General features: G+C 40.3%; 1 protein-coding gene across 3 annotated transcripts in view; it reads right to left on the bottom strand.

The window, feature by feature from the left end:
- Positions 1-22,537, bottom strand: part of LOC141007170 (gamma-aminobutyric acid receptor subunit beta-2) — a 66,155-nt gene that overhangs the window by 20,228 nt on the left and 23,390 nt on the right. For all 3 annotated transcript variants that reach the window (XM_073479521.1, XM_073479522.1, XM_073479523.1), the window contains exons 4-5: positions 15,839-16,059; positions 2,954-3,036 (exon numbers count right to left, since the gene is read on the bottom strand). In XM_073479521.1, the coding sequence (XP_073335622.1) occupies positions 2,954-3,036; positions 15,839-16,059 (304 nt within the window). The remainder of the gene's footprint in view (positions 1-2,953; positions 3,037-15,838; positions 16,060-22,537) is intronic.

Below are 22,537 nucleotides of genomic sequence, written 5' to 3'. Positions count from 1 at the left end.
ACATCTCTTTCCCACTTATCCACCACAGCTTGATTTCACATCCCTCTCTGAGGGAAGTTTTCTATTTTTTAAAATATATCTCCTGCCAACCTAACTATCTGGAGCCCAGATGGCCTCCGTATTTGCTATTAATGATAGACAGAGTGTGTGTTTTGATTCAATATTTGCTATCAACAAACTAGTTTTTAAAAGGAATGCAATATGCAATATGCGGTACAGTTGGAGAGCCTTATGTGCACATCATGCACCAAGCAAAACACATTCTAGTCCATTAGCTGACTATTGTACAATAGAGCCTTCATGCATTCCTGTAAACACACTCTCACACACTCAGCAGGCTGCTGGACAAATGGCCTGTGTCTGGGTCCAGCACATTTTGTAAAGTGGATATGGAGCTGTGTGCATCATTAGCCTTGCATCCAGACAGTTCCATTCAGAGGAGAGAAAATCGCTGGTGAAGGCGATCACGGAGGTAGTATCTTTATAACAACAATGGGATTGTGAAAATTCTCAAAGCAGGTACTGTTACTACAAGAACACTGCTGGTAGTATCAGGCAAAAACGTCAGTGTTTATTTTAACTGTGCAATCTCGAGTTCACAAAAACTCTTAAACCGCCTGCTTCGCTCCTTATGCTCTATTTCCCTTTGTACACCATCACCAGCTGCAGGCCTTCCAGCTCACTTGCACAATTGATCGTGACGCCCTTCAGCCCCGTCTCTGTATGGCAGCTACATTCAGATGCATTTACAGTTATTCAGTTGAGCTCTGACTAAGCATCTGCAAGTTTAATCCTCTTGGCTTGAAAACAACTTTCATTTTCTCCATGGTGGTAAATTAATGGCGAGTTCACCCCTTCTACCTCACTGCTGCTTTCATTACTCCTCTGATGTGGCAGCAACTGAGCTGGTTAGGTTTTTTGTATTGTTTCTTTTTTTTGCATCAGTCCTGTCAGCTGTGTTGGGGCATGTCTTACAGTGAAGTTCTGAAGATAAAAGACATTATAGAAGTAATGTCGAGAAACATAGTGAAAGGAATAATAGTGATTATTATAGTTACTTCCACTCCACTACATGTTGGAGGCAAATATTGTACTTATTACTCCACTACATTTATTTGATAACTTTAGTTACTTTGAGGATTACACGGTGCAGATTTACTTTTACTCAAGTGCTTTTGGGTCACTTTTACCAAACTGTACTTCACTAAACTAACAACAGCCTATACAACAACAACTACTACTACTAATTCTATCACTACTACTACTACAGTTACTTTACTGATTACAGGCTGCATCGGAGCCAAAGTGATTTTTTATAATTATTTTAACAACAATCAGATAAAAAAAACAAAAAAAACCAAAATAGATTCTGATAATCGGTCGACCCATAGTATACAGTTTATACTAAATGTAAACGTGTGTATAATTTACTTTTACTTGTACTTTTGATACTTAAGTACTTTTAATATCAGATACTTTAAGACTTTTACTCAAGTACTATCTTACTCAAGAACTACATATATCTTTACTTTTACTCAAGTATGACTTTTTGTTGCTTTTAACAACACTGGTAATAATACATCTCGCAAAAGGTGGTCTCGAGTACGGTTCATACTCTGGAACAGAATGAAACGATCGTACCAAATGTGAAAGCACTACAGGACACCCCTGACAAAGAAACAAACTGTAGACCATGGGTATAAATGTACTGACTGTTCTGTCAACTTACTGATGCTCCATTAATGTGATTTTTTTTCTTTCTATCCTATGGGCATGTTTGCATTTCTATTTTCTTGGGTGAGACTAAAGACAACTTTCCTGGATGATAAACTTTATTGTGTCCAATCAAGAAACGCTGACAGCCAAAGAATCGTTTTCTCCTACAGCAGATTGAGATTTGTACATCTGATATTGCCGTGTTGGTGTTATTATCATGATTAAGCCATTGTCGCTGAGCAGGTTAAGTATAGAACTATAATTCAGGAGACCAGGGTTTGTATCCTGTTTGGAGCATAACATTATACTGCTCTTTTTACACTGAGCTCACTTTTTTATTGTCCTTTTCTCTGCAGTTTTCTGTCACTGTTTGGTTGGGTTAAGGGAACTAAAATACTCGGTTAGGTTTAGGAAAACAGGTTTTAAAATCTACTACATTAAACACGTTTGAAAGGGCAACTTCTCCCGTGTGTGTATTTTCCTGGTCTTTTTCCCACGAGTTTCAAAGCTATGACATTACAACATGATTGGTCAGTTTCAAAGATGACCCTTGAGCAACATTCATTATGACATCAGCATGGCAACATCAGATCGTGCACTGTGGTTAAATGGAAGGTGCCACAGCAATCCTAGGACACCGCTTATGATGTACTGCTCGCACGTTCTTGTCAGCAGTGGACAGCGTTAGCAATATTTATCACTACAGCACCACGGACAGCGCACATTACACACAACAGTCCTATGGGTGTTAGTAATGGATCATCCACACCAAACTGTGATGAAATGGATCAAAATACAGCGGAGGCTGATTAAATCTATTTTACCTAAATCCCCACTGTCTGCCAGTGTGGTGGGAAAATACAATTCTTCTTGGAACCAATTTTTGTGCAATAAGAACGGCTGAACAAATGGAATATTTTCTTTCCAGGAGCAAACTCAGCTGCCGGTATATTTAGGAGGGAAAGAATGCTTTCACTTTTGCCAAGGGAAATACAGTAAATTGGATGGGCAGGATTAGGTTGAAAATATTAAAATTCTGGGTAAATCCTTGTACTACTGTAGAACATAAATTGTTAGGGCCCAGCGCGGGCCCTGTCACACATACTTTCTGACAGCTGACTGAACAAAGCGGAGGCTATGCCAGTGTGTAAGGGTACAGACACTTACTCTGACAAGAAAGACATATCAATAAATGACAGAAGAGACTAACCAATGAAGAACGAAAGGGATTACTCACAACTCTCTATTTCCAGCGTGCAGTTTTGCTCATCCAGTGGATACCTTCTCAGGTCCATCATACAAGCAGCGGTGGTGGTGATCCTGGAAACAAGACACATGAAACAATGATGGATGTTGAATGTTCAATTCACAGCACTGTGGTAGAATTTGATAGACAGGAAATTGAATGTTTTGGAATCAAGAGTAGGAATGAAAGAAAATCCAGCATCTTGTATAGCAGATGTTAGCCGGGAGGGTAAACCATTGGTCTCTGGGCCCTGGAGTGGTAACCCTGAGTTTCTGTTTTACCATTTCAGTTTGTTTTTTTTATCACTGCAGAAGTTCAAAGAGGCACAGACACATCAACATTTTTAGATGAGAGGAAAGAGATAAAAAGAGAAAGAAAATAAGCACATTTAAAAATGGGTTAGGGTGAGGGCTATGTTAGGTTTTCATCTTCAGGTTGCCATGAAATAAATTTTACAAATATTTATGGCAAAATGTTAAACTTCATCCAAAGTAATTATTGTTAGTGTCCACAGGGGTGTTTTTGGATGGTAGAGGTCGCTCTGCCTCCTGGCATTGCGTGCTTGACCGACAGACAATACACCCTCCTACAACCACGCTAACATTTTCTGGCTACACTCCATTGGACGAACGCCATCCATGGGATTACAAAATGTAGCGACATGGCGCCTCGTTTGGAAACTTTCTCCTATCCAATGAAAATAGTTAATTGAAATGTATTTCTGCAAATATTTTCAACGAGAAATCGATCGACAACAATTCGTTTTTATGCTTTTTCGGGAGTTTCTAGAGCCGGTCATGCTGAATACACCTGATTTGAATAAAGTAGCCTACACCTCAACTTTATTCAAGTGAGGAGCAACGAAATGCAATGGCAAAAATGCAACCTGACTTGACCAGAATGCATTACGCAGCTGCTTGCATGAACAATGAATGGGAAGCATGGAAATGACGGATCCTGTGGACACGTACCATTACTGTATAACTACATGTCACATGCCCGGTGACCATTTATTATCCACAGAGTCATGAGTATCCAAACTAGTACCCAAAATCTTCAAACCCTCTATGTGTAAATGCAGGAGCCTTTGAGGTTTTTGGGGGTTGGTGACAGCAGTGGTGGGAACTCCATTGGGGATTACAGGGCCAAAGCTAATCCTTATGTCCCAGTTTTAGCATTGTTTGGATAATCCTGTGGGGTCTCCTGTCAGGCCCCTCCTGAGATGCGTGTCACTGCAGGGATCAAACCCTCTGGGACAGCGGTGGCAGCAATAGGCCAGAGATAACAGAGGTAGTTTTTGAACTCTGACTAATGCATGTCATGTCGTTGTGGGATAAAAGTGTTTTACAACGTGGTGACATCCCAAAGACATTACAAGTCAAAATTATTGCTTGTATTAATATTAACCACTACTAATATGTCCAGAAGAAAAAAGAAGAAGAGGAAAAACAAAAAATAAAACAGAATGAACATCGATTCACAAACATTTTTAATGGTTTTCAGCTAGAAATGTCTGGCAGGCCAATGGTGGCCCACTTAGGGCTGCCCTGATATGAACCCAGAATATACATTTATACACTTTATACGCTTTATTTAAGTGATTCACAAGGCTCTCTGATCTGATTTGACTGACAGCGCTTTGCTTTGTGAACATTGTTGTCGAGTGTTGTGTGAATAAACAAGAACAAAATAGATCGTGGGAGGTTCTTTTATGTTCTTCTCCACTCCGAAACAAAGCGCTTATATTTCAAGTTCTTAACCGTTAAAGTGTCACTTGAGACGGAAGAGCATATGAGGTGCCGGTACAACTCCTCAAGAACACAGAAGATAGTGACGTGTCGACTTTCAAGGCGATGAAATTATCTTCCTTCTGAATCTCAAGACACCGATGAAGTTTAATGGCCGCACCATTCCTATAATATATGTTTCATACACATAAATAAGCAAATGAAATCCTCTTTGAATGTGATGTAAATCAAAGGAGATTCTCTTGATCATGGACGACATGGGACCAATGGAATAAGATTGAAACGCGCCGTTATATATTTCATCCCGACACTGTTAATTTACAATAGGTCTCAGAGTCATCATTGAGCTAACAAGTTTCATCTCAGAAAGTACTTTAAATGACAAATGCAAATCATATGATTATGTAACAGATTGAAATGGGATCTGTTTCTAATCTCCTGCACCTGAGGAGCCACAAATCAACACTACCTCACCATATGGAACGTGTTGAGAGGAAAGATCAATAAGGCTGTAGATTATTATCTTCAATTTAACCCGGACAGCTTCGAGGGTGATTGTATAGACTTACACGAGGGCTATAGGTAAAAGGCACAGTGGAGCATAAAAGTGACACCTCAGGCTTAACTATTTGACTTTCCCGGAGGCAGAATCCAATTCTGACATAAAAACATGCCATAAAGTGGGCAATGGTAAATTGGATTTCAGTCCTGTATGTGATGAGAGGGAATCAGACTACATTCTAGTTCTGTAGCGTGCAAGAAAGTGTTATATTATTTTCCTTTTTTTAATTACATACTTATGTCTGTATTTGATTTTAGGAAGAAAAACAAATCATGTGTTGACCTAAAACTTTCACTTTCTGTCTACATGACCTGTAGGCTCATCAAAATGTAAAACTTAAATAATATGCGTTATTGAAACAGTTTGAATTATCTGACACTGAGCCCGTCTTTAATTAAAGAGCTGCTTCAAACATCACTATGAATTATTTTGACAAAGAAGAGATACGTCCTTTGTAATTCTACTTTAAATCCTAAAGCCGTTGAAATCTGGATTATTCACAGAATCATTTCTCATGAATCTAATTTACTATTTACGCAGACATGCTCTAGCATGGTAAGTGCTTTCATAATAGCTGCAAACAGCAGTGGCCAAGGTGCTATAACCTTTATTGCCCCTATCACATTTTATGCATACATATATGTCAGCATAATAGCATTTAGCCTTCCAGTCACTATCAAAACAAATTGACAGGGGTGGATAATAAGGGATAATAACAGCGACCGAGCATGAGTCGATAGATAAGGTTATGTTGTCCATCAGACTTTGTGAGGGGAACATACGGACGAGGCTGTGAGTAATAGGCTGCCATTCTTTCCCTGGCTCTGGTCTTGTGCGAGGAACTTGACTCCCACTGAGGGAGTTGCCACAGAGCAGCGCAGCATGGTGGGTAATCGTCTAGGCACACCTGACAACATAGATAAATTTGTGCCAGAGGAGAGGCTCATCTTGAGTCCAATCCTCTGTGTTACACAGCAGAGATAATCACCCTTGTGTGTCTATGTGCCTCACTCTCTCTCTTTCTCTCTCTCTCTTTTACTATCTAGTCTCTCTCTCTCTCAATATTCCATTATTCAGACCAACAGCCACTGCAAAGCCAATCTCTTTGCATCTCATAATATAAATGTTCTCTAAAATGCAAGCCATCAAATTGCATTTTGGACCCTGTATGTGATATTATTTGTCCGCAAGCTTTTTAAGATGATGATGCAGCAGTATGACAGTACTTTCACTGAGCTGCTGTGGTCAGTTTTTCTATATAGAGGCGTCCAATTCTGCCTGTAAATCATCTGTGTCTAAGCAACTGAGCTCACAGCAGGCACCATATGGTGAACAGGTGGGATCACATCTACCCAATTCAAAACAGTCCATGTGGTATATGCAGTAAATCTGAGGTCAAACGAAAACCGTAGCAAAACTCTAGGGAAAATATCAGTTATTTCAATAAAAACATTGTATGTTATCTTCTCACCCAGGACGGTCCTCATCGCCATCCATCACAAACATACACAGTGAGTGATCAATTCAGTGGAGATTGAAAGTTGAAGAATGTGGTCTAAAATAAAGAACGACTCTGATTTTTATTGTTTTTGCAACCAAGCAATTAGAATAAATGTATGATAAGTGTGTTTCTGCAAAACCACAGATAAGTTAAAACTTCAAGTTTCTTTATGTTGAATTTTCTATTTCTTTAGGCACAAAAGCCACTTGGTTAGGGTTAGGGAAAACATGGTTTGATTTCAAATATCTGTTTCGGTTGCCACAAAAACAGTTGGAAATGGTCCGACCTCCCGTTAAAATAGCTGGTTTTGTCGCAAATGAAACAATTGGAAATGGCCACCCGTTAAAAATGGCCAGCTTCGGTCGCTATGAAAACAACTGGAAATGTTCCGACTGACTCTAACAGTGGTGGCCTGTTTGGAAGTCTTGTGGCTTGTAAGTCAGCTTATAAGCATGTAATGTGAACATGACATGGCACATTTGGTACAAATGTCAACTTTTGGCATACCTGTGATTTGCAGAAACGTTAACTGCTAACATCATATCCTGGTGACTGGGCTGTGTTTTTGTAAAGAAGGATTAACCCACACAATATGAGTATCAGTAGAAACTTTCTCTCTAAATCTGAGGGTTTGAATCATCCTCTTTATACTTTAATTCTCTTTCAGCTCGTGTGTCTGTCTTTCACCTGTTGCATTTCTTTCATCATCTTGAGTTGTATTTTCCCGGGTTTGAAACATTGGACGAATGCTTTTATAAGTGGTGTTACTTTAAAGAGCGCGAAAGCTGCAGAAGCTCCTGAATGAAATGTCTGGGAAATACAGTTTAGAGTATGTGGCCAATAAGGCTCCTAAAGAGGAAAAATCATTATACTACTCATGAAAAGGCTGACCGAATGGTCTCCTAGAAGACGAGCTCACTGGCTGAAGTACAAACTTCAACAATGTGTCAACAGACATAAAGATTTCTTTTTACCTAACCCACATGAATGCATCAACATGTCCTTCTTTTTTTCTTTTTACTGAGCCTGTTTTGTTGTCTAGGAATGACTACTTGTGCCTCTAGAAATGTCCACATGGAGGGAGGGAGCTAGGCAAAAGACACCTCCGGAGTGAAAAGATGAAAAGATGGGAAATGAGAGAAAATTGTGGATGGTGAAAATCAGGTGAGACAGCGAGGGGAACATCATAACAGCACCTTTTAATAGCAATAAAGGAGTTCAAAGGGGTTGTAATATTAAAATGCTGTTTCATATTATACACATCAGGGGATTTCCACCCCCTGGAGTGAGACAGTAAGGTTGTCTGAGCAAGAGGTTTAGATGTATTCTCCTTGTCTTTCTTTCTTTCTTGTCCCCTGTCTTTTGTCAGCATTTATTTCCCTCTGATGGATTTGCTGCTGGTGATGGGGCTCCGTGGCTTCCAAGTGTTTAACCAAGGAGTAAATTGCCGGTTACTTTCTGGCAACTTTCTGATCTCTGTGTCAAGATGGAGTCGGTGGTGTAGAACTGAGAGCAAGAGCCTCTGGCAGAGTCTCTACTAACACTGTGTGGGAAAGGGAAAGGTTATGAATGTTTGTGTGGGGTTAGCCGTGTGTTTGTGCTCCTGTATATGTTTGTTATGTTGCTGTCACTCTCACACTGTGGATGTGTGTGTGTGTGTTTGTGTGTGTGCGTGTGTGTGTGTGTGTGTCTAAGTGCCTGATTGTGTTTGCAGCTGTCTGGCTCTCCATTTACCCGCACATACTTTGCCGCTTGTCCCATCCATTACATGATGCACAGCCACATTTCTTGCTCAGTCTTAGTCCTTGGTTGCTTGGTTACTGCCTGAGGACACTGCCAACCGCACCGACTGAGCCCCATATGTTGCGTCACCTGCAGTGGCCCTCCATATTCACCAGACTGTGCTCAAAGACTCCGTTCCTGGATGGATAAAACTTGTGAGGTCAAATCAGGGCCAAGTAGCCTTAAGGGATTCTCACAGTCACTGGGACTGGGGCCAAGTGAATGTGTGGACTGCTGGTAACATACTCTGAACAGACATGCTCAGTGGAAAGTAACATAAAGTATATATAACTTTATATTAAATCGACTTGGATACATAGTATATGCTTGGTCACTTATTACTGCTGTCAATTGATCCTCATCCCAGTCACCCAAGTGCCCATTGCAACAATTGTTATTTGCGTTTCCAGTGGTGGAAGGTAAGAGGCAAATATCGTAATCTCAATGCCACTACATTTGATAACTTTAGTTACTTGAAGCCCGATTATTTAAACAAAAAACAATCCACAAGTAAATGTATTATCAAAGGTTAAAATAAGTATCGTATCGATCCTTCAGTGGCAATCACAAGCTACGAATTCAGGAATTTTATTTGTATCAGAGTATTTCAATCCATACTATGGTAACTGCTACTTTTACTTGAGTAAAATTACAAAACTTCTTCTAGTACTGGTACTAGACTAGTACTAGTCGTATAACTACAAGTATTTCTAATACAACTGCTTAAAACTAGTAGTGTTGACCAGTTTGATAAAGTTTAAATCTGCATCCCCCATTCAATATTTTCTTACCCTCCATTCCGAGGTCATAAGTGGCGACCTCTAGCTGCTGAAGTGGTTATTACAGCTGTAAAGGAGGACGTGAGGAGACGTAGTCTGAAGAGTGACTGGATTAAACAAGGGCGGGACTTCCGCAAAAACCTAACAAAGTAGTTATCTTGCTTAAACCAAACTGCGACTGTACGATGAAGGTCGGTTATGTGTGTCACTGCGCTGCAACGGTTATGTTGTTTTGTGATGTATGTCATTCTGGGAGACGCTGACAATTGACCTCTTCAGTCGTTTCAGTATGAAGGTGTGTTGTCCATTCCCTCTGCTGCATCTGTTGAGTTCTGGCTAAGCTAACAGTTCAACAAGTCCCACTCTGACCCACGGTCTTGACTGTCACATATGACTGAACAGTTGCTGCTTTTTATGTTGTGAGTAACACAGGATGGCCTTATAACCGGCCCGTCTCATGACACTCCGAGCTCACATTCCCTTAATTAAGTTATGAATAACTTCTACATTCAAAGCAGTAGTTGTTAAGCTGTGGTACATCCAGTTATGCTTCCCATAAAGGATCTTAACACCTCTCTTCCATTGCCTGCAGAGTTCTATCAGTATCATTCGGAGACACAAAATGTGCTGCGTGCCAGAAATACATTACTTGATATTTAGGATAATGACAGCATCCAGAGAGCACTCGTCCCCCGTGGCCAGCTGGTTCCCACCTACAGCCTACCAAGAAAACATAGGGAGTAGGCTGCCCACGGAACCAAATCACTTGGATGCTGTAACGCTAATCACATATTCAACAAACATCACTGCGTTTTAATGTTGGAAGGCAAAACGTTTCATCAACACGTTATCGTTTAATAAAGCCAGATAGTACTTGCTCATTTCTCTCCTTAATCGTGAGAAAAGCTCTTTGTTTATGCAGTCTTACTGCGGTCTCCCTTTGCTCACTAATCCTCAGTGACAAACACACGACTCGGTTCAACAAAGAATATTCAGCCCTATCCTGCAGCAAATAACCCCGATAAAGAACAAAGGCAGGACCCTCCTTCAGATGTGCCTTCTCCCTGCCTGAGAAATACAGAGACGCACGTTTGTTGTTTATCAATTGCTTTTGCACTCTTATTTTACTTCCTGAAGTCAATTTCTGCTATTTGCTGTTGTTTCTTCACTGGTAAAAGAATGCCCTTGAAATGGTCAATGCTGGGCTGTTAGGAATTAAAAAAGAAAAGAAGAACGCTGGTTTGCATGTCAACAGGATGTGTGCAAAATGAATGCATATCAGCCACACAGAAAGGGTTGGTGCTGTTTGCCTTTTAGCCGACATAATGAAACCGCGGGGTGAATTGGAAGTTGAATGGCAAATACAGTAAGTGTGTGTGTGAATATTCATCAGCTGTTTGTACATTCTCTCTGTGTGGCGTTCTCTATTATCAGCATCGATGGACTCGCTGCATCCAATTACATTTCCAATAAAGTGCCTCAATGGGAAGATTCTCCTTTTCAACAATGCTGATGATAATGTGGCCAGTATTCCCTTATTAAAGTATGAATAGTGTGTTTCTGTGACGAACAAACTATGAACTGCGATGCACAGATTGCTATAAGCAGCACTATACTGTAGGCCACTTGAGAGAAGAGGTGTTTGTTCCATAGTCTTCTTAAAGTCTGATCTTAAAAAAACATTTTTTTTTAAAGTTGTAAATCAATACGCAGTATGTCTAGTCTGAGGTTGCTTCCTGAAGTGCTGTTTGCCACTTCTTATAAAGCACCTTTTGATTTCGTTCAACTTTTACAGAATGTGGAAAGATAGTGTTTACATATTATCTCAGCTAACTTAATGCTTGTCATCACATTGCACATTGATTCCTCAGAGTATTAAGACGTTCCTACTTGTCAGAAGAGTTAGATGCTGTAAACATCTCTTGGTAAATAGTACGTTTATCCACCCGCCCAACACTTCTGTACAGCGTCTTTGCTGGTTTCCTGGCAGCCTCACGGTAAAACTGGATGTCACGATTACCTGGCTGTAGTTCCAGCACATAACTTCCCAAATTGTCTTTTTTACATTAGACAGACATAAAAAAAACGAGACATGATTTGTTTACTAGTGATCTTTAGAGCTTTTGGTGACTTAGCCATCTATGCTAATCCTGGCTTTAGCTGCATTCCCAATGCACAGACATGACATCAGTATTCTCATCTAATAAGCAAATGAGTGTTTACAGTTTACAGTTCTTTGGGAGTTCTACTGCATATATCTAAAAAGTACTTTAAAGCCTTTTGTGGCTCCAGAGGGAGCTGCATGTAATCTGATAAATTATCTCCACCACTGATGATACTCTGGGGCTAAAGTGCATTGTGGGTAACGTAGGCGCCAGGTTTAGAAAAAAAAGAAGAATGTGTGAAATGAAAAAAGACGAATACTCCAATTCTACTGTATTGATTTTCATCGTTTGATTTCAACTGTCCGTAATGAGTCCAACAGTGTTACCAGATGACTGCTGTTCAAAACCTGGTGCCTACATTACCCACAATGCAATTTAGCCACTGAGTGACATCACTGGAGACAATTTATCAGATTACATGCAGCTTCCTCTGGAGCCACAAAAGGCTTTATACTACTTTGTTCACATATTCAAATATATATAAGTACTCCTCAAGACCTGCAAACACACTTTATTGTGTAAAATTGGTGGAGTTACCCTTTAATGTTCGAAACAAAACACCAACTTTATCTTTGAGTTAAGATGCTGAATATATTACACAGTATATTATAATAGTATATATGTACTAATAGTTTAGATTGCAATTTTTCATACACGTATCCTTTCTATGTCAAACTAATAATTATAATTGCCATAACACCTTTTATTTTTAATAGCCATGGATGTGGGGAGGGGCCCATGGAGAATGCCAATGTACAAGCGCCTGAATTTTGTGCTACGCCACTGTCTGCAATAACCCAATTTTCATCTCAGGGACCATTAAAGTTTCATGTGGTCTAATCTAATTTATTGGCATAATAAATTAAATAACTACATAATTTGTGTTAGGCTTTCAGGGGACAGTAATATGCTGTATCTGCATGTGCTGCGTGGATTTGGGAGCACTCACGGACATGCGCAAGATCCCATGACCCATTTTAGGATTTGTAAAAATCTGGTCATCCTACTTACATGATATTGAGTGTCAAGGGTGATGGATTTCTTTTCCCAGTTTCGGTCTAATCCCACTTCATCCAAAGTAATGTTTGCACTGACTTTGTATCATAGCTTCTGCAGTGAATGGGGAGTGTGCAAACCCAGATTCCAAGTGATTATGGATTTTTCATTTGCATATTGGATTAAATGGTTTGGTTGATAGTGTAGGTCATCCGTTTTAACTCAAATGACCTGACACAGAGATGATTTGTATAATTTGAGTTCTATTTCAGAATAATCTGACCCTCAAAATCTGCTGGTGCCTCTCTAGCTTTCTTCTGTGTACTTCTATCTACTTTTGTTGTTCCGGGAAAAACGAGCACATGAGCTCTGATGCGAGACACTTTGACGCACTGATCAAGCAAAATCTTATTAAATGCAATATAACTGAAGTTGCTATGGTACCACGTTGATGTCCCAGGGGAATGGCAGTATTCAGGCTACAATATGTCCAGGATGTTGTTATTTCCCACTGCAATAAACCTCAAAAAGATTCAAAACAACAACATCATCAAACGACTTCAAAATCCGTCGGGCACTTTGCTTGATGCAGTGTGTACTTTGTACTCTGATGCATAATGCTTTGCTTTTCATCAAATCAAGTGTCTGCAAATTTGTTAAATCCCGTTATGATTCTGGAAGAAAAGTTATGTCAGGAAACCAACTGTAAATTTGACAAGAAGATTTTTTGATTTAATATGAAGGCAATAAAATATGTCAATGATCATAGAAACAATAATTCTCTAACATCTGATTATAATTCACTTTGGCCTCATTAATGCTCTGGCATGATTGGAGTTTAAGGTTCTCTGCACTAAGGATCTGATTACCGTGCTTCTGTTTGGCAGCAAAGTCCTGAGGTGGGTCAGTCAAGGGATGTATTCAGTATCATTCAGAGAGGTTTTTTGTTTCTTTTTAAACTCAAGGACTTAACACTTGTTCCAAGACAAGTAAAATGTGTTTGTGAGGGTAAAAGAGCTGCCCGTATGTTCTCTAGGCCGCAATTATTTCCTCTCTTTTATAGTTGTCTCTTTATTTATCTCCTGCTTTTCTCAAAATAATCTGAATAAACTTCAATTTCTGTCAGACCTCGGCAGAGATGTTTCTTCGGTTCACGTTGAGGCAGTAAAAGAGACACAAACATACTGGACACTGTAACATGTCAGTGAATGAGTAAAGAAGACGGACAACATTGATGAAGAAGACCGAAGAGAGCAATACTGAAAAGGTTTCCGTCTCAGCCCCTCTTTAACACCCTCTCTCCTTCCTTTTTTGTCTCGTTGTCTACCCTCCCTCTCTGTTTAATATCAATCTCCCACAGCAGTGCCAATGCGCTGCCGTGACGGCTATTAAGACGTTATGGTTTTCAATAACTTTTTATCGAGTTTGGGCATCAGAGGCCTATTTGCAAAATGAACTGATGAGGCATCAGTGAGGTGTGAGAAGTGCACTGTAATCATGTTAACTTTGAGAGGTTGGAACTCAGTGGAATGGGTCAATCAATTTATATTGCACAAGAGGGGATAGTATCTGGCAACTGGAAACCAGATGGGACGTGTCATATTAACATATCAAACATGCAAAAAAAGTCAGCTGAGGAAAATATTTCAAGAATGGCCTCCCTGAAGAATGTTTACACGGAAATCCAACTTGATGTTTTTGTGAAAGTAGAAGTCTTCGTAGCTTTGAATCGCTGCGTGTTGAGAGCTGTCACTGTCTGAGAAATCCATCATCTATCATCCATCCTGGTACGTTTGAGAAAGATCGCAACAATTACAACCACAGGCCTTTTAAAGTGTTCTTTGTTGGGAGCATGACTAGATAAATGGACGTTTCAGTCATCTGACAATTGAAATCCGCAATTATTGATCTCCATTTCAGTCAACAATAATGTTAATTTGGTTCATTGTTAGTACTTTCTATTATTGGATGGAAGAATAGAAGGTCTTTTTCCTCTCAGAATCTAAAGGGATGTGTGCAAATGATTGACAATGGCGCCGTCAAGCTAAGCAATGATGGGGGAATGGAGAGAAATAGGAAGCAAACTTGTGCCGGAAGCTGGATGGCTCAAAAGCCAAGGACAGACTGTATTTGGTAGTGGACCACACCAACATCTATACTGACCATAATAACATTTGCAGAAAAGGTTTTTAAGCTATTTAAAGGTCCAATTTGTAAGAAAGTTGATTTTTGATTCTCATTTTGCGTCAGTATTTGACGAGTACTTACAAATTGGACCTTTAATGTGCCACAAGTTAGCTAACTGTCCTGCAACTTTAGCTGTATATTGTTCCCTGTTCATGTTTTTTGGGATGTTTGGTGTTTGTTCATTTGGCATGCCATGTTTTGAAGTTAAGAAGGAAACATCAGCAGGAAAGTTGTTATTCAAAAATTTTCTGCCCTTGCGCGGCAGGCTGTTGTGTGACAATGTGGTCTGCATCGAGTGCAACGATGAAGCAGTAGTTTTGGGGAAGACTTTAATCAGACTTTAATCACGACTAATAAACCAAATAAACAAACTGCTTCAAAGGACAGCACAATTTCATTCATTTACTTTGTTTATATTTGCAGGACCCCTCTCAGTGGCCACCTTTCTAGCTTCAAGCAGCATTCTGGGGACCATATTACACTCTGAGGACATCTTGTTTATTCAGTCATAGAAATATATCAAATACATATTTCTAATAAAACATTATTACCTTATCAGCAATCTTTACTGGTGTTAATTTAATTTCTCTCCAGAACTACATAGTGCACCTTTAAAGTGTAAACATTTTATTGACTGTTTTGAGATAAGTTCTCCGTCTAGGGATCCAACTGGTTAATGCAAAGAAAGAAGGGCCAATCGGGAAGCCGAACAACATTAACATTAACATTAATGTAATTATTTTGGGTGCCGATTACATTTTTCAATTTAATTAGATTTCAGTTGAACTTGAAATCTGCTTTTCTATACGGAGGATTTGAGCCTCACAGGAGCTTTTAGTTGCATGTGCACACCCTGTAAATGAGGACACAAGTAGGTCAGTTCATCAACATTATAATTTTCGCTCGGGGGCAATATTGTACCTCACATCAGTGTTTTTTTTCATCTGGCTCTAATGAGGTAATTACCGACTAAGTCCGACGCAGCAATCATTGACTCATTGTTGTATTCCTGTTTGTTGTTTTTTCTCCCAGGTGTGTCTGATATTAAACATAGAAAGTAACTGACAAATAGATGAAGCGATTGCACATGTAAATATCTAACCCGTTGGTCTTGTTGTGTAGTCAAAAGTGTTATTTGAAGAGATAAAAATCTCACCTTAGGCCGTACAGAACGGTACCGTCCGGGTGCAGCCGGATCATTCTATTTTTCACCGTGACACCGTGAACGAACGATTTCTTGTCGTTGAGGAAGTAGGTGTCGGGGACCCAGAGCTGGTCAGCCACCCGGTTATCTAAGGTCAGGTTGAGGGGGATCTCAGAGTAAGACAGCCGCTTGTCTCGCCAGGCCTGCTGGAAGTACATCGTCAATGTGTAGTCCTGAAAGTGCACAGAGAGGGTGCAGAAAAGGACAGAGAGGGGATGGGAGGGGAAGAGACAGCATGACAGAGGAGAAGGAAAGGGAAGCAGTCAGGAGAGAGAGAGAGAGAGAGGGAGAGAGAGGAAGCGGATGGCAAAAAACAGAGAAGAGATGGAGAGACAAGAGAGAGAGAGAAGAGGGTTACCCCAAAAAGCAAGCATTTCACACAGCTGCTCCACTGCAAACTCTCAGATTAGACTGGACTAGGCTTCAATATTGGATGAAGTTCACTTAAAAGCAAATGGAACAGTAGCAGTACAGGCCCAAAAAACTCTCAGTACAAAGCAATGGGGAATATTGCTTTTCATAGAAACATGAGGTTAAGACAGACAGTGTGAAAGAGTGTGTATGTGTCAGTGTGGGGAAGAGAGACGGAGACAGATGGTAAGGGTTTGGTGTGTGTGTGTGTGTGTGTGTGTCAGTTTGGGTCTGTTAATATATGATAAAAATATGTGTGCTGCTTGCTCGGTTGGTTTATTGTGTGCGTGTGTTTGTGCGCGTATGTGACACACATGCATACACACAAAATAGAGCAACAGACCACATGTTCCAGACAAATGAAAATAACCTCCGAGCAAAAAAAAAAAAAATCTCTTTTGCAAAAATATCTCCTATATGCTCTATTTGCTTTGACAGTTTCTGTCTTTCTGGGATTAAGAATTGTTTGTGAAGTGGGCGCTCACTATGTTGCACTTGCATAACATATTCACCCATTTTCTTCTGTTTGCCCTCCCAGAACTAGAATGGTAGACGATCCCCATCACATCACATCGAGTCGTGCGCAGACAGCATGTAGCCTTTGAGGCACTCTATATGTCTGCTTTACGTAGCAGACTAAGACATAAAATTAAGTTGGACATTAGATGCATAGTTCTTAAAAAAAGGAGAAAAATATACAGCGTATGCAATGAATGAGTTCCTTTCCAACAAAATTGCATGAGTTTATTATGGATAGAATGAAGAAGATTACCATGCAGCAGTGTTACTGAGGCAATCCTGTGCATATTTATTGTGTTTATACACTAGTCGCCAGGATGAAATCTTGACAATTAACCTTTCTGCAAATCATAGTTCTGTTCACATTTGTACATGTCATGGGCATATGTACCATAATAACATCTCTAGAAAATGTTTCATATCACTTTCACATGACATGTTTATGACCTGACTCATATAGAGGCAGGCAAAAAGGTTGCAAAGACAGTCTGAGGCTGCTTTAAAACATTTAGAAGTGTAAAAACTACTGGACATTTTTAAGGAGACCTCGGGACAACAGGCCAAAAAATGATCTTTTCCTGACCCTAAGCAAAAGGTTTCAGAAGCATAGCGTTGTCTCAACCTAAACTAGAAAATGTAACCTAAAGTAATGTAAAGTTGCAACATATCTGTGGATCACAGAAACATACATTGCCATCATTTATTCTGATGATTGGGTCGCTTGTGGAGTTTTTGACCAATGCTTTGATGAATGGGTTCCTGTATTACTTGTAGCTCATGCTATACAAGCATGTGCGCAACGTTGCAATCATACGCACATGTGCATGCTTGTAATGCAATGTGCATTCCCGCTTCTGGCTTCATGCACTGTCTTTGATCAAGTGTAGGTGGCTCTAATGTGCAAAGAACTGGACCACAAACAGTAAAAATGTTCAGAAAAGACAGACAGCAGACTCACAAGCATTAATTTAACTGATCCAGGTTTCAAAAGATTCAATAAGACTCCAAGGCACTCTCTTTTAAACTGTTAAAATGCCTTTTTTTTGTCCCGGTATGGTTATGTTAGACCTTAAAAACAAACTCTGATGCGTTTTGGCATCAAGCCTTCGTCAGGTCTCAAGAAACAACTGGCCCTCTGCATGCTTGGGTTTGTTTTTAAGGTCTAACAAGCTGTGAAAATAGGGCATTTTAATAGTTTTAAAAAGAGTGCCTTGGGAGTTTTTAGCGTTTTTTCAGGCTACATGTATCCTTATCCAAAGATCACCGCTAACAACCTAATTTGAGTCTAGGAAGCGTTCCTACCCTTCCATTTTTTGAAAATTAAATATTTTGTTTGAAGGAGGGAAATGCATTTGTTCGACCTCAAGAAAAAAAAAAACTGAATCTAAGGCAAGACCTCGTGATGTACAGGTCAGCAAATTCATTTAAACCTTGACAAGCCTTCAGCGTATTGAGTGTGATCATACGAGGATACATCTGTACTCTTTTTTATGATGGCACACACAAAACCTGGAATACATACAGTGCATTAATAATTGATAAACAAATAGAGGAAGTTTGATAAGTTGCAGTAAAATTCCCTGATGGTAAATCTGGGACACGATGAAACAGTCAAGCCAGCAGTCAGACGCTCATGTAGCTCACTGAGGTAAGAAGCCTACCAATCATCCATGAAAAATGAAGTTAAATAAACTTGCTGTCTCAGGGAACTTTTTTGTCATGACTGGCACATCCACTTCCTGGCAAAGAGGCTGAACATGCATTTTTGAATATGCCCGTCGGCTACAGATCTGACATCCCACAGCACCTTGGGAACTGGAGGCTGGGTTATTGACTAGATGGAGTCAGGGAAAACAGGAGCAGCTTTTCGCACTGAAGCTCTTGTTTGACTTAAATGGGTTTTGTCACGATGTTGTTGTTGTTTGCGCCTTATTTGGCTTGGGGAGCTGACAACGACGAGTCTGAGAGTTGAGTTTTTTTTAAAATGCATAAATAGCATAGTGGCAATTCTGGCGTTCAGCACTGTAATTGGACTTGGAATGGGAATAGACTGAATCCGGAAAATCCAGGGTAAAACGCTGTGTGGGAGCTTCCATCTCGAAGGCCTTTTTTTAAAGAAAAGAAATGACTGAATGCCTTACTTAGGTTAGTTTGAAGAAAACATATGACGGGGGTCTGTAGAAGCTCGATGAGATGTGTAGGAGTGAAACAAAAATGAGTTTTTTTTTAGACTCAGAAATCAATATATGGATTAGGACATGTCAGCAGTTGAGATGAGGGGCAATTCTCTTTCCCTAAGGCGTTATCAGAAAGTTAGATAAGCGGATAATTATTGCCCTGCAAAACATCAACAAGGGTTATTGCCCTGGGGAAGACATGATTACACCTGCAGTTGTATATAAGTGAAGACAATCTGAAAGGCTGTAGAGAACAATATGGGTACTCCATGCTGCATATATTCAAAACATCTGATTCATCACACCGAGTATGTCATTCTTCAGAGGATTAGCAACACGCAAACTTCAACAAGAAGATAACGTGGAAATAGAAATAGAATAATAAACGTATAGGCAGTATCTCTCACACAACAACAAATAACTGCAGAGATCTGAAGTCTGGCTTTCTACTTCCACCGACCGATCCTCGGCTGCACGTGCTGCCTTCCCAACACTTCATCCCCGGTCGGTGGTTACGTAACAGCTCACACTCCGCTCTCACTGGCGTGCTGCGCACCACAGCACATGTGGCTGAAGAGATGCTTGTTGCCATGTAGTCCTCCTAAACCATCTCCGCTGCTCTCATCAATACACTCCATCAAACAGGAGGGTTTCACTCTGATGTATGAAACATCAAGGAGGCTTCTCTCTCCCTCTCTTGTGGCCACGCACAAACACACAGTATCTCGTCCTGTCTTGTTAGATGTGTGGACATTGCAAATGACATCCGCAGTCTGTCTCAGCGCCACATCAAGGATTTATACATGCACTGTGTTTCTTAACAAAGCAACCGTCTGTATCGATGCATTTTGTGCATTTGGCGACACGTGCTATACAGCGTGTGTGTGCGTGTGTGTGAGAGAGCTGAACATAACGGTGCTGCTACAATTTTCACCAAGCACTCTGGATGCAACGCGTGACATTTCAATATGCAACGTATCCTTTGAAAAATGAAACAGCAGTTATTAGATAACAAGAGCCATGATGTATTATATCACTTGCCGCCCAAGCACTCATAATAAGCATCGTTTGTAAAAGCCATCAGCCATTCTGGCATATGTACAATTCGTCGGAACATTTTTTGAATTTGAAGTACTGTTAAGCTGATGTGAAACTGTAGAAAAAAAAAACCTGACAGCGATGGATAAGAAGGTGCTATACGATGTGTGGCGTAATTATTAAACTGAGTGAATGTTTCCATTGTCATCCCTAAGAGCCTATTATTACAGGCCCGTCTACTCGCGGCCCGCTTTGTGGGACGGCCTCTGTGGAGGTGCCTAGGTGGCTAGTTTACAGTGAACATAAAACTCTCCTCAAAGACAGCTATAGTGTGCCTCTCTCTCTCCTTCTCTGTGGGAGGAGGAGGTTGTAAATCACCGGGATAACTGCAGCGGCTGTGTGCATGTAAGTGCAAGGGAGGCTGTCATAACAACAGTCATAATGAGCATCAGTACATAAACTATATCGAAAGGGAGAAAGAGAGAGCGGGAGAGGATTGGGAAGGAGGAGGGAGAGGAGACACAGAGTGATACAGGAAGAATGATGTCTGATTCATGAGAGGAATATGCTGTGCTGCCAAGCTGCCAAGGAGAGGACAATACAAAGTGATCATTATATTTTCACATTTATACGAAAGACTGTGAGAGCCCATTATAACTAATAACTAATATCCAGTTCCACAGAATGCCTCCCACTGTGTTATTATTTCTCATTTTCAAGATTTATTGACAAAGACTTTTCTACTGATCTTGTTAAACATACAAGATTTTCAATACAAGTTCGTCATTTTTTCAATCAAAACGCTCAATCCTCAGAAAAATGCACACAGCCCGTTTTCAGAAAATGTACCTTGAAACAACTTCTGTTACGTTGTGATGTCACAATTATACAGTCACCGCCCCCCAGCATGGCTACGGTTGCAAAAACACAGGAAGTGCCGATGCAGAAACACAGTGCATGTGCGATCTCACCAATCAGAGCAGACTGGGCTTTTCTGGAGGGGGGGGCTTAAAGAGATGGAGCGTTCAGACAGAGGGTTAATAGAGGTGCTGCACTAATGGAAAGCATGTAAACATATTTTATTAGACAACCAAAATAAAACCGTCTTTGTTGAGCTGAATACTCAATTTTTAGGTTATTCTTCCCAATTATTTAATTACATTTAATACATGTGCTTTCATCTACATCTGTGTTAAAATTCAATAAATATAATAAAGGTATCCTCAAGTACAGGTGGTGCTGCTGCTCAGCACACTGACACCTGTGCTACAGCTACATCATCTTCAAAAGCCTGTAAGTGTGCGCTCCACAGCCGGGGGAGATTCTGGTGCTGTAAGATCATTTCTATTCGGTGTGCTGACTCCGCTCACCTGACCCTCTGTCGGCGTACACTGCCGAACTGAGAAAGGGGCACTGTCATCACCGCTCTGCAGAAACTTGTAGAGTGAGATGCAAAGGGAACAGGCTGCAAGTATCTGCCAGCACGTACTAAAATAAGTACTTAATCTCCTCGTCATCTCAAGTCATGTTACACCCAAGCCACTAACAGGTGACAAGCCTCAAATAGTTGTAATGACCAGGATCCCTTTTTCAGTTTGGTCCAAATTCAAGCCTGTAATGTTTACATTGACTGGAGAATAGCTTAGAGAATAGTTAGAGAGTTGTGGAAGATAAATGAACAACTTTTGTACAGTGCTCAGTGAAAGTCCCTTCAGGCAGTCTGGCGATAATGGAAAACTTTATATTTTGAACCCTTTGTTTGACTTGTTGACAGTTTTTCACCACAATCACAGTTATATACAGTATGTCATTACATATACAGTCTTTAATTTGAAAAAAAACGTAATTTAATGGTTTTGGGTTGAACTCAGGTTGTCCCTGCTGCTGGCTAATTATGGCTCATTTTTAAGGATTTAATCACATAGTGTATCTTGATGAAGGCTAATAAAACTGTCTTCTTTCTGAAATTAGAGTCATTGGATGAGGAGGCCTACTAGCTGTAAGACACCATGAGATCATGTTTAATGTGTTTGGTGATGTTTAATGTTTGCTGAGAGGCGAAAAGACCAGCAAATACTTACAATGGAGCTGAGATGTGAAAGGTTTAAATGGCTTCTCCATCATATGAATATCCAGGAGCTGACACCCATAAGAAGTCAACTGATATTAACCTGAACTTTCTGGCACAAATGACTGCATGTTCCTCCCGGGATCAACACTATGAGCTCTATGTTCCTTAATTGAACACTTAATCTGTGATAAAGCCAAGCCAACAAGCTCTGCAGATGATGTGTTCCCAAAAGTACTCGGGCAAACTTCAAGTTTGTGTTTCATTACTGAAAGGTCACATTTTACAACCAGAGTCACTGTGTGGGCAGATTTCTCAGACAGTGGCAAAGATTCAGACAATGATATATCTACAGTATATGCTTGGTCAGACAGCCCTTCAGGCATCCAAATTGTGCAAAACCTCATATTGGCATTTCATGCCATGGGTATTACAGTT

Source organism: Pagrus major, chromosome 13, assembly GCF_040436345.1.
Source record: "Pagrus major chromosome 13, Pma_NU_1.0".
NCBI lineage: Eukaryota > Metazoa > Chordata > Actinopteri > Spariformes > Sparidae > Pagrus > Pagrus major.
The sequence above is the reverse complement of the archived record's forward strand: the minus strand, read 5'-3'. Positions and strand labels throughout refer to the sequence as shown.